Source organism: Vulpes lagopus, chromosome 17 (assembly GCF_018345385.1).
Source record: "Vulpes lagopus strain Blue_001 chromosome 17, ASM1834538v1, whole genome shotgun sequence".
NCBI classification, from domain to species: domain Eukaryota; kingdom Metazoa; phylum Chordata; class Mammalia; order Carnivora; family Canidae; genus Vulpes; species Vulpes lagopus.
The window spans coordinates 35034894-35047297 of NC_054840.1; the positions used below are offsets into that span (position 1 = coordinate 35034894).

General features: G+C 51.8%; 1 protein-coding gene across 2 annotated transcripts in view; it reads left to right on the forward strand.

Annotated features, from left to right (window-relative positions):
* Positions 1-1386: 1386 nt before the first annotated feature.
* The window catches only part of ICE1 (interactor of little elongation complex ELL subunit 1), a 64183-nt gene continuing 53165 nt past the window's right edge, over positions 1387-12404 (forward strand). For both annotated transcript variants that reach the window (XM_041731720.1, XM_041731721.1), the window contains exon 1: positions 1387-1695. In XM_041731720.1, the coding sequence (XP_041587654.1) occupies positions 1612-1695 (84 nt within the window). In that variant the 5' untranslated portion in view covers positions 1387-1611. The remainder of the gene's footprint in view (positions 1696-12404) is intronic.

Consider the following 12404-nt stretch of genomic DNA (forward strand, 5'->3'; position numbering starts at 1 on the left):
TTAGAGTTTGCTTGCCCTGCGTTACACATAGATTTTTGCTTCTTTCTCTCAATGTCTGGAGCACTGGCTTGAGGCAGGTCGTGGTAGAAACAGATGCACTTTGATCCTTGAACGCGGGCGCGGGTTCTTTTTGACCTTCAATTACTTGCAGCCAATTCGGTTGACTCGGACATTCACTGAGCACCTACTGTGCACCGCCCTTCACAAGGTTTAAAAGGAAAACGGAGAAGTCTAAGAAGACGTGAAAATCACTGTGATCCAAGTCAAAGTGTGGGTGTCACAAAAAATCAGTGCGGAAAAGGCGGGTGTCACGCAGGGTGGTGGAGGTAAAACGCGGGCCCTGGGCGGCCCGGCGGGTGACAGCGGATGCAGCTGGGAGGAGGCGGTCCAGACCCGGGCGCGGGCGGCGCCGGCCAGGGGGGAGGCCGGGAGGGCAGAGGAGGGCTCCAGCCGTGCTGGGGGGGGGGGTATGCGGGGGGGGGCGAGCTACTAATCTGGAGAAAACCTCCAGTTATTTGGGGAACCCTGAATCACAGAGCAGTTCCCCTGGAAATCTACGTGTCTGGGATCAGAATCCGGAAACGGGAGGTCACCGGGCCTCCTCGAGGGTCCCGCGCGGCCCAGGTACGCCGCTCCTTCCCCTCGCCGGTCCCGGCTCCCCCGGCTCCCCCGGGTCCCCCGACCCGGACCTCGCGCTCCGCAGCCCGAGCCCAACACTCTGGAAGGAGCCGCTCAGGTCCGCAGGTGCGCCGGCGGGCGGGATGCAGGGGTCTGGGCCTTACACGGCGGCGCGGGGCAGGGCGGGCGACCGCGCGGTCCTCGGAGGGTGGCGGGTGGCGGGTGGCGGAGAAGCCCCGCGCGCTCCGGGGGTCGCGCCCGAGCCGCCCCAGCGGCGGCTGGTTTCCTCCCCCGCCCGGAGGCACGCGTGCGGCTAGGAGGTGGCCGGCCGCCCCACGGCCCGCGGCAAGGACCGCGGGGGCGGCGCGGCGCCGTCTCCAGGCCCCTCCGGGACCCGCCGGACCGGCGCGGAGCGGTTCCCTCCGGTCACAAGTCGCACACCTGCCCGCCGGGTGCGGGTCCTTCCGGGCCGGCGGGCGCCCGAGTGACGTCACCTAAGGTCCCCGCCCCCTGGCTGGCGGCTGTGGGTGTCTATGCAAAGTCTGTCACACCCAAGCCGGCATGGAAGAGTCGCCGCCTAGACAGCGCAAGGGGTGCACCTTCGAGGCTGTTGGTCTCCCTGACTTTTCCCGTGCGGGCGCCTCTCCGGCCGTCCCGGCCCGGCTCCCCTGCCCATTCCGCTCAGGCGGCGCCGCGGGCAGCCCCGGGCCGCGGCGGGGGGCGGGGCGAGCTAGGGCGGGGCGGGGTCCTGGCTGGGCGGTGTCGCGCTCGGGGGCCGCGCCGGGTCGCATTTCTCTCCAGTGCCCGAGGCGGCTCCGGTCGGGAGAGCCTTTCGCCACCTCCACGGGGACCTCTGTGCACGGATGGACCCGCCCGGACCCGGCGGGAAGCGGCCTGGCAGGCGGCGGCCCCGGCAGCGTCAGCAGAGGGAGGACAGGGCCGAGGCCGCGGGTCCCTGAGGCGCGCGGGCCCACGGGGCCCGGCGTTGGCACCATGATGCCGGGCGAGACGCACTCGGCGGCGCCCGGGACGGCGGCGGACCTGTCGCGGTGTCAGGGCTGCGCCTCCCTGCAGCAGGTGCGGGCCTCCCCGGGCCGGGCGCGGGGCTGGGGGTCCGGCGCCCGGCGGAAGCCCCCTCCTCCCCTCCCGCTCCCCTTTACTGCGGCTGTTTGGGGAAACGCCTCCTTTGCGTTACTGGGCGTGCGGCCCGGGAACCCTCCGCCAGGATGCAGTGGTGGTGGGGGGCGCGCGGGCGAGTGCTGGGGGCCCTTCCATCACGTACCCAGCCCCGGGGCTCCCCGGGGTGACTTTGAGGTCGGCGGTGACGGGCCAAATGCCGGGGGAAGCTGCCCCTCTCTGCGACTTTTTTTATTGCCCTGGCTCATCCTGAGACATTCGCCTGGAGGCGCGACGTGCAGGTTGGCTGGGAGGGCCATTCGTCAGTGAAAGGCTTGCCGTTCCCGCAAGTTTCTAACCGCGGAATGGACTGTTGTGTGCAGCACGGAAGAGGCGTTGCTGCTGTCTGGCTCCAGGTCCTGCGAGGTAGAGGGAATAGGCCCAGGGTCTCGTTGCCGTCGGGAGTCTCTTAACCTCCAGGGTCGGTGCCTTTGACGGCAAAGAGGGACGCAGCCCTGCCTGCAGGAGTGCATTAAATTACCGCCCTTTCTGCCCAGTGGTCCGGGCAGCAGGGTCACAGGGGTGAACAGAGTGGATGATCTGCTCCTGAAAGTCAGACACGTGTGCAAATAAGACCTTAGAAGATTTTAAGTGTTCCAGAGAAAGTAGAGGAGGCGTTGGAATGGGGGTCTTGGCTTTTGGGATATTCTGGGGGGACGGGAGGTGGGGAGAGCTGAATGTTGAGCACAAGAGGTGTGGCAGGACCTCCCTGCAGGGACGGATTAACAGGTGGGACCGTTATGGGGTGAGGAGAAGCAGAACAGCGTGGGGTTGGTGTGAGCAGGGTGCAGAGGGGAGGGTGGCTGCCTAGATGGGACCAGAAAGGGATGTAGGCCATACACACCATCAAAATAAGCTGGGTGGGCTTTTGTTTAAGTGCATTGTCTGTGAACTGATCCCAGGTGTTTTCAGTGTTGGGAGCGGGGGACATAGGAAGGGAGTCACGCACCGGCACCCTGGATGGAAGGGAACTGGTGGTAGAACTGTCCGGGCTGCGCTGTATACGCATCTGTAATATGCTTTTACTCTTTTCCCTCAAGACCCCAGGAACATGAGTGAAGTTCTCCTGAATCTGTAATAAGATTATTCTTTGTGCCAGTCTCATCCAACAAGTATTTGTAGGTCACCTGCTGTGTTTGAGGCAGTGTGATTATAGCAGCAGGAAAAGAGGCAAGCATCCTTGATCTCTTGGAGCTTCCATTTTAGGAGGTGGGAGGAAGAGACAGACGAAACAAGTCACATGAGAAGATGATAAATATGTCAGAAATTGAGCGAATAAGGTGTCAAGAACAAATGGGCAAGGAAGGGGCCGCTGGCTGGTGGAATCTATGTAGGAAGTCCTGGGAAGGCCTTTCTGAAAAGGTTATATTTGAGCAAAAGGGGTGAGAGAATAAGCTCTGGAAATACCTTGGGAGCAGAGCATCGCTTACAGTAGGTGTGGAGCCTGACATGGGCTTGCTGGGTGTGCTTGGGCAAAGCACGGTGGCCAATGTAGATGTCTTAGTCTCTTCTGGGCTGCTGTAACAAAATGTCATAGACTGGGTGGCTTATGAGTCCTAGGAACTTATTCCTCCTAGTTCTGTTGACTGGGAAGTCCTAGATCCAAGCACAGGCAGATCTGGCATCTCAGGAGGGCCGGGTTCCTAGTTTGTGACTGTCTGGCTCTGTCCTCCCCTGGTGGAAGGAGGAAAGTGAGCTCTCGGAGTGGGGGTGGGGGGTCTTTTGTAAAGAGCCCAAATCCCATTCATGAGGGCTCTGCCCTCATGACCTAATCCCCTCCCAAAGGTGTCACACTTTTGTTGTTGGCCACCCACATGGGATTAGGTTTAAATATACAAATTTGGGGAGGGAGCACAAAAACAATTTCTAGCAGTCAGGACGTCTGAAGAAATCAGAAGGAAAAGGGTCTGAGGTGTGGGCCCTTAGACACCACTGCAGAGGATTTGGCTTCTGCTCTGCAAAGGAGTGTGAGCTGTCAGAGGCTTTTGTGAAGAATAACTGGTGTGAATTATGCTTTTCAGTTGGGAATCTGGTCTTTCTCCAAAAACCTGGCCTACCCTTGGTAGTCCTCATCTCAGCTAAAAGTAGCCACTGCATCTCTGGTTGTTTAGGCCAGAAACTAGGTGTCATCCTTGGTGCCTGTCTTTCTCTCACATCCTGTGTCCAGTCTGTCCTCTGATTCCCTTGACTTCTCCTTCCCTATCCACCCCTCTTCACTCTTGCCCGCTGCTTCCAGCCTTGTGTGAACCTGTGTGATCTCTGGCCTAGGGATTCATGCTTCAGCCTCCAGAGAACTCCCCCTCTCTTCCACCATTGCTGCAGTCTTGCTATTGGTTCTCAGAATAGCAGTAGGAGGAATCCTGTTAGATCCTTCGGCCAGGCGTATGCAGGTTTGTTCCACGAGGGGCAAGATCATTAGGATGCGGTCTTGTGGTCTATTCACAGGTCTTCCTCTACCCTTGTAGGGCACGAGCAGCGCAGGCAGCAGTAGAGGAATGGGCCTGGCTGGGCTCGAGGGAAACTGGATTTACAAAAGCAGGGCCTGCCTTCGCAGACCTCTTCCCTAGGTCAGGATACTCCACTGCATTTGGGCTTTTGCCTGGAACGTTTTTTAGGGGAAGAGAATGATTACTCAGGTGTAGAGTCTTGAACAAGTCTTTAATTTTGCAAAGGAATGCTGGAAAAATAGGTTTGTGGCACATTATTGAAGATCTTGAATAGTAACCCCCTTCAAGTTTTATACTTTTGTCAGAAGGAGTAGAGAAAGGTTTTGCACAATTACCAGCGGTGTTTTTGGTAAAAATAGTAGGTGGCAGTGTACAGGTTGGATGAGAGGAGTGCATCTAGCTCTGGAACCTTATTTTATTAATGCACGCTAGTGATAACAAAAGTCTGGGTGAAACAAAGCTTCCTGGGAATGGGAATAAAAAAGCAAAAGGGTTCAGATATGAGAAGCTACAAAGCGGATTTCAGGTCAGGGGAAGAAAAGATCCAGAGATTAAAACCAGAGTGTCTGAGAATTGGTAAAGGAAAGAGAAACAGAAACCAAGACAGAAGAGGTGTTGGAAATGTGGGATTGAAGTTCTAGAATGAGGTCAGAACTGGGACTTGGGAGCTGCTTTCACATTGTGGAGCATGAGGCTTCCAGAGCGCCTGATGTCCTGCTGAGAAGACAGAGCAGGCCAGGGTAGGTCAGAGCAGGGTTCCTTGTAAGAAGTTTGTTTTGGAGGGGGGAGATGGTCATAGGAGAATGAGGGAGCACGGTCTGTCACTTGAAGAGATTTTGAGAAGCTTTGTGACATGTCCTGAGATTAGGTGCTGGCACTAGCAGTCGGTGAGGGAAAAGCTGCTGGCTGCTGACGGAAGGTGGGCATGGAATGGTGGGTGAGAAAGGGAAACATAAACAAGAACCCCAGGAAGTGAGGGCGGAAAAGATCGAGAACAGGGAGCAGGTGGAGATCTGTCATTCGGGGTACGTCCCTCCCCTAGGAGAGGCTACCAGGTTCCCTCCTGGAGGGACACTGGTGCCAGGGAGACTAGGGGGTGCCCTGCACAGAGACAGTGGGCCGCTGGGTGGTTTTGTCAGGCACTTGGCATCTGGCTGGAAATGGGCAGGCTTGCCGCAGGTGTCTCCCAGTTGTTGCGGCTGCACTGTGCCTGGTTCTGAACCACCTGGCTCTGTCCCGAGCGGAGCCATCCTTTCCTTGTGCTGGAAACCTTTTCCCTGCCCTCTTTGTTTCAGTGTTGCTGTGATGATGGTCACTTCATTTGGAAGCATGTGAATTAACTCCACGCTAGGCACCCTTTGTTTTGTCGTCCCGCAGCTCACCTGTTGTTAGCTGCCCACATGGTGGTGATGGTTGGTCCCTGAGCTCCAGCCCAGGGTCCCTGCGGCTGCTGGACTTGAGTAGTCACAGCAGAGCAGCGTGGCTCCTTCTGCGGTGGCGGAATGCACTTGCATGCTGCTTGTGCTGGGTTGTTTTAAGTCTGCTGGCATGAGTCGCTCCATTCTGGTGGAGGAGAGGCCTTTTCTTCATGAGTTTGCTTCACTGCAGAGCACAACAGTTTAACCTTTGGGCATCCTGGTGAGAGTTGAGAGCACGTGGTTATACCCTTGACCTTGTGCCACTAGAGTAGATTCAGGGTACGTGGTGTTTGGCCGTCCTCAGTGCAGACTTGAGCCTGCTACTCAACTCGTGTAGGCCTCCCCCCTGCTACTTGCCAGGGGTCGGAACTTCATCATTTGGACCCTGAACTGTGATTTTTCCTAGATGAACTGACTTGTAAATTATTCTATTAAAAGAAGGCTCACAAAGTTGTTATCCGTTCAGTGAGCAGACATTTTCTGAGCATCACCGGGTCTAGGATGCCATGGCTTGTTTTGGAGTATAGTCGGGAAAGGCTTGGTGCACTTGTTCTAGTTGGGGTTCCAGATAGTGAGGAAGCTACCACAGGAGAAGCCTGTCAGTGAGTACTGTGCTGGGGGGTGTACAGGGTATGCAGAGAGCATCTACGAGGAGCAGGGAATGGGTTGAGGTCTGAAGGATGATTCTTAGTCAAGTAAGAGGGAAGAGATGGAGGGAGTGTGTAGTGGACCAGCGGGCACCGTGTGCAGAGATCAGTGTAGGAAAAGGTGGTTTGTGATGGATGAAGCACAAAGTGTGAGGTCAGGGCAGCTGAAGACGAGGCGCGAGACTGGGGCCTGCCTTCCCAGGAGGCAGAGCCACTCAGCTTGTTTGGTGGGGAAGTGCCCTGAGTGGCATTGGAGTAGGGGGAGCATTCCTGCCTTCCTGCCTTGTTCCAGTCCACTCTGTGCCAGAGGACATCACGTGGGGGTCCTTGCTACTGCTCAGGAGACACAGCTCTTATGCAGATCAGTGTAGACTTTACATAAGAGCACTGAATAAAAAGTTAAGTAGGAGGAGGAAATGTGGCATATCAAAGAGGATTCAAGCTGAACAGTGAGCCAGATCATCCCCAGCAGAGCAATTAATGGGATTAGCATGATCTTTAAAAATAATTTCTTTTGAAAGAATTTAGGACTTAAAAGAAAGTCACCAGAATAGTACCAAGAACTCTGGTATTCTCTTTAGCCCATTCACCGGGTGTTCAGATGTTTCCTAGTTTGTGTGGTCATTGGTACCCACACACTTCCTGTGCCCTGCAACACTGCAGGGCGTGTTTCCCCGAAATCTGACCCATTATCTGACAGAATGAGCCCGCAGCCCTCCAGCCTGGACCTTAGTTAGCATTGGTGCAGCCAGTCCCTCCCATCCTTGGGCCCTTCAGATTTTGCTTAGAGGCTCAGGAATCCCACTTGCTTTGCTGGTTCCTGGTCCGGTTGACGAAGTGTGTTGTAGAGCACTGTCAGTACTTCTGGCCTCCTCCAATTGAGTCTCTTTTTGCCTTTCACGTACCTGAAAGCTTAAAGAGCACAGCTTTGGGTTCTCATTGGCAAGGTCTGGAAACACTCTGGGGATCACACTGTATCAAGGATCCCAAAACCCACTCCAGCCTCAGTGTCATCCTACTCTCCAGGTGGCTTATTACACCAAGAGCATACATGCAAAATCTGCCAGGAGCAAAGGCCACGTGGTGGTGCCCTGAGGAAACCCAGTGAGGACTGGACTCACTGAAGTTCTCCAGCAGTGGCTGTGACATGGTACAGTGTCTACTGGGCACTGGTCTCATGCATATGCCTACCTAACACATACCCAAACTCCAGATGCTCAGAAGGAAAGCAAGTTTGAGCATAAACCACATTGTGCAGTTAAGCATAGGGAGTCATTCTTGGCATTAAAAGAATGATGGGAACCCTCCAGAAATGCAAGTGCCCAGACATCACCAGGGGCCTACTCTGCTAGCAGGCCTTTCCAGAGACAGCATCTCAGACCTGTATGGGCACCTTGAGGGTTGAGGGAGTGCTCTGGCCACCTCAGGAGTAGAGGCCAGAGACACTGCCAAGCACAGTGCCTAGGACAGCCACCACAAACAGTCCTCCAGCCCATAGTGTTAGTGTTGAGGTTGACTTGGGCAGTGTACTTATCCCATTGTGCCCTGTACTTATCTGCTGTGATTCTACATGGTGTACTGACTCCTTAGTATTGCTGTTTCCCCAGATGCGCTGTCATCCCCTCTCCCCACCTCCGCCCCCCCCCCCCCACCTCCGCCCTGGAGCACTGGCTTGCCCCTCTGCCCCCTCGGTGCCCTGTGTGCTCAGCCCCTGTGTTGATTCCACCTCTTGGAAAAGGGAGGGGAGATAAGCACAGATTGGATTTCTTTTATTTTCCTCAAGTGCTAAACGTTGGCAGGGACACTTGGAGGATGTTGTGTGGATGACATGAAAATGGTGTGCTATGGAGAAGGAGCAAACAAGGAGTAAAACGTACAAGTAGCAGAACGTACTACTCTGGGAATATATTAGTGAACAAATGAACAAGTACAAAGTACAGGTTGAGGGACTATGCCAGGAGCCAGAGAAAAAACGAGATGGTGTTGAGTGGGGAGGGCTGGGAAGAGGCCTGAGCGTGGCAGTAGCGGTAGCAATGGGCATTCCAGATGAGCACGACCGCTGGGAGAGAAGTCAGGGGAAGCAGGTCCTTGGGAGCTCTCCTGGACAGGTGTGTCCTGCACCTTGCTTCCTCCTGGAGGCTGGACAGCACTGGGGCACAGTGTGTACCCAGAGATGCACATTGGTCCCTGAGACCCAGCCCGCTGCATGCTCATGCTTCCGAGGTTCAAGAATGGTTGCAACCACCACAAGCAACATTCAGACCAGATTGGAGAAAACCAAGAGGCCAGGTTATTAGGATGCTGTGGTATTTGCCCGAAATTGAGCTCTGAGAAAGAAGTCAGGGCCTTGAATGCTGTAGGAAGCCAAGACGTCGTCTGAACTTAGTTTCTTGGCTTTTCCTGCGTAATGCTATGTTTTGTGGTCTTGAATTCTTTCTCAGACATACATGAATACAGTTTAGAGAGTTAGCTAGATGTACGGGATGTGGTGAGCCAGCCCTTGGCCCCCAGCCCCACTTCTCCCTTCCCACTTTTAATGGTTTGCACTCTGTGTTTTGTAATGAACTCTGATGTCGTTAAATAATAGACTTCTGTTGCTGCTTCTTGCTTTTCAATGTAGGGCATATTGTTCAATTTCCGACTTTGGAAGGTGAACTAAGCTGTCCTACATTGTACCCCCAGCCCTCTGGAGCCTCCCTTAATGGCTCCCCCAGTCTTCTCGGCCTACATAGGATTTGCATTAAGTCATTCCTCAAAGTGGACATTGTCCTGACTCTATATTGCTATTCAGAGCTATACTCTGGATAAATTATACTTACTTTTCCTTAATGTGTTTTCTTCTTTCCACTGTTGAATGATGATATCTGTAATTCAACTTGCTCATCTTGAAAAGATTAAGGACTATTTACCATATGCCAGGGACTGGGTCAAACCCTTCCTGTGGCTCATCTTATTTACTCCTGATAGCTGACCAGCTGTGCCCCTCCCAGCGCTTCAGTCTCTTTATCTGTGGAATTGGAAAGGATCTTGAGGCAAGGGGAGGCTAAACATATGCCCAGGTTTCACTCAGCCAGAAAGAGGTGGGACAAGAATTTGAATCCAGCTGTGTGTGACTCTAGAGTCAGGTTGCTGGAATGTCTCTTGTGTAGTACTTTATGTTACAGAATGACATCTGAAAGCAAGGTGGAGATGAGGCCCAGTAGCAAAGACCTGGAAAGAGGATGGGGGAAAAAAGGGAAGAATCACTTATATTTAAAAAATAATTTTAAATGCATGGTGAACACCAACTACATTTACTTGGAGTACTCTGTCAGAAATGTCATCTCTCTCTCTTTCTCTCTCTGTCTCTTTTTTTTAAATATTTTATTTATTCATGAGACACAGAGAGAGAGGCAGAGACACAGTCAGAGGGAGAAGCAGGCTCCATGCAGGGAGCCCGATGCGGGACTCTATTCTGGGACTCCAGGATCATGCCCTGGGCCAAAGGCAGGCGCCAAACCGCTGAGCCACCCAGGTGTCTCAGAAATGTCATCTTAATGCTTTCATTCTATCAGATATTTCTGTCAGTTTCTTCTTAAGGGAAAAGAAATTCCCTCCTTCTCAGCCTTTGGACCTGCTCTGTTCTGGGCACAACTGCCTTCCTGGATTCCCATTTCCTCTGTCTTGTGTGCCATATCAATGGTTTTGGTGAAACATGTTCATATCCTCCAGGATTTCCCTATTAAGGCTGTCTGGGAAGTAAATTCATAGAAATTCTGGAGATAAAATGGCTGTTTTACCATCTCAGTTGATTGGTGCCTTGTACAGAATTTTACCTTGGAAATTACTTTGCTTGAAAATTTTGAAGACTTGCTTTCTAGGTCTCTAGGTTATTGTTGAAAGCTGAAGCCATTCTGCTGCCACATTCTTTGTATATGAGTTGCTCGGTTTTATTTTTCTCTTGGGGTTCCTGTAGGATCTTTGCTTGTCTCTGATGCTCTGAAATTTGGTGCCGATGTTCCGTGGTTTGGAGTCTGTTTCTGTTTGTGTCCTGGGACTTTTTATTTTGGAAACTTCTGGTTTCAATTCTGAGATTTCTTCTTGAATATCACAATTTCTTTGGTTATCTGTGTGTCTTTTCTATGGCTCTCTGTCTGGAACTCCTATTGTTGGGCACGTGAGATCTTGCACTGATACTCCAATTGTTTTTATTTTTCTTTGTTCTTTCTCATGTCTGTTTTGCTTTATTTGAGAAACTTTTTTTTCCCCCAGTTTTATCATCAAACCTTTTGAGGCTTTTATTTTGCTTTCCTGTTTTTAATTTAGTTCTGACAGTTTTATTGAGATGTAATACACATACCATAAAATTCATCCTTTTTATGTGTACAATTCAGTGGTTTTTAGTTCACAGTTACGCAACTCTGTCATCACTTTGTAAGACACATTCATCCCCCGCCCCCCCCCCCAATGCCCCTGCCAAGAACCCTCTTAGGCATTAGCCATCATTTCCATCCACCCAACGACCCTCCCCCCCCCCCCCGCCCCGCCCCACCCTGCCCCGCCCCACCCTGCCCCCGTTCCTGGCAACCAACCACTAACCTCCTCTGTCTCTGGATTTGCCTGTGATGGACAATTCATATGAGTGGACTCATACAGCATGTAGCCTTTTGTGACCAGCCTCTTGCATGTATGTGATGTTTCCCAGGTTTAGCCTTGTCATGCAGGTGTCATTTATTTGTTTTCATTGCTGAGATCAAATGGTATGGCTGTGTGACATCTCCTTTATCCATGCATCATTTGGTGTATGTTTAGCTTATTTCTACTTTTTGGCTAGTGTGGATAGTGCCGTAAGTCGCAGAGTTCGAATTTGGCATGGACATGCCAGGTCTCTTGGGTCTCTTGGGCAGAGACCGAGGAGTGGCATTGCTGGATAACATGGTGAACTGTGTTTGACATTTGGAGGAATTGCCAAACTGCTGTCCACAACAGCTGCTCCATGTCGTACTCCAACACAGAACCCGAGACTCTAGTTTCTCCCATCCTCACTGACACTTGTCTGTCGTTGTGACTTCAGCCATCCTAATGGGTCTGTCTTTAATTTTTAAGAGCTTTAAAAAGAAATTTCTTGGAACTCTGTAAGTACTGTTGTTTCATGAATATAACATCATTTATCTCTGATCATATTAATATTTTTGAAGTTTTCTTCTCAGTTTTTGTTTACTCCAACTTGCTTTGTCTTGTTTTGGTGTCTCTTTCGTGTTACAGGCTTCTCTCTGATGTGTGGAAATCCATGGTGGTTCCTATTAAAACTGTTGGCTACTGTGCTGGCTGGAAATGCTGAGTGTGCAGGGCTTCTGGACCCTGAGCTTCATGCAGGTCTGGTGGGTCATTTATTTGAAGGCTGTCTTGTGCCAGTGCTGGTTAGATGTCCTCTGAGAAAGCGCTTTTAGTCTCCCGCTTGGAGGGCAGTGGACTGGCTGTGACAGTCTGAGAGCCAGTGGGGACAAGCAGGTGGTCAGGGTCAGGTCAGTATTGTAGGAGGTGCTTTGTCCCTTTGTTTTTGGCACAATATTTGCAGGGTCCCAGGCAGAGGATTCTTCAGACAGCAAAGCTTTTGCTGGATGGTGGCATGGCAGAGAGGTAGGAAGTTGAGGATTTCATGCTTTTAAAAAAGCTTGCAACTAGTTCTCATTTTGGTGTCACCCTGCTCTCTCCTGTCTCAGAGCACCTGGTGTCACAGATTCCCCCCTTTCCCACCTCTCCTGCTTTCTTGAGCCTAAGTCAGTATTCTCGAATCTGCTTTCCAGTTTCCATTTGTCCTTTATTCTGCTCTCATCTTTGTGGGTTTTGCCTTTGGGGCAAAAGTTCCTTGGCTTTAGTATTAGCTGGCTTTTAGGGAGGGAAGAAAAGCAGTTGCATTATTTACCCTCTGTGCCCAGAAATCTATTGTTATATGGAATTTATTTTGTACGTGATGATTATTTTTTAATGTGGAAAGCAAAAATATACATTGAACACAAATATGGAATGGTCCACTCATTGCCCTTTTGACTTACAATGTTTAGAGTCTTTACTATATACTATATCAGAATGATTAAAGATGTAAATATAGAAAATGA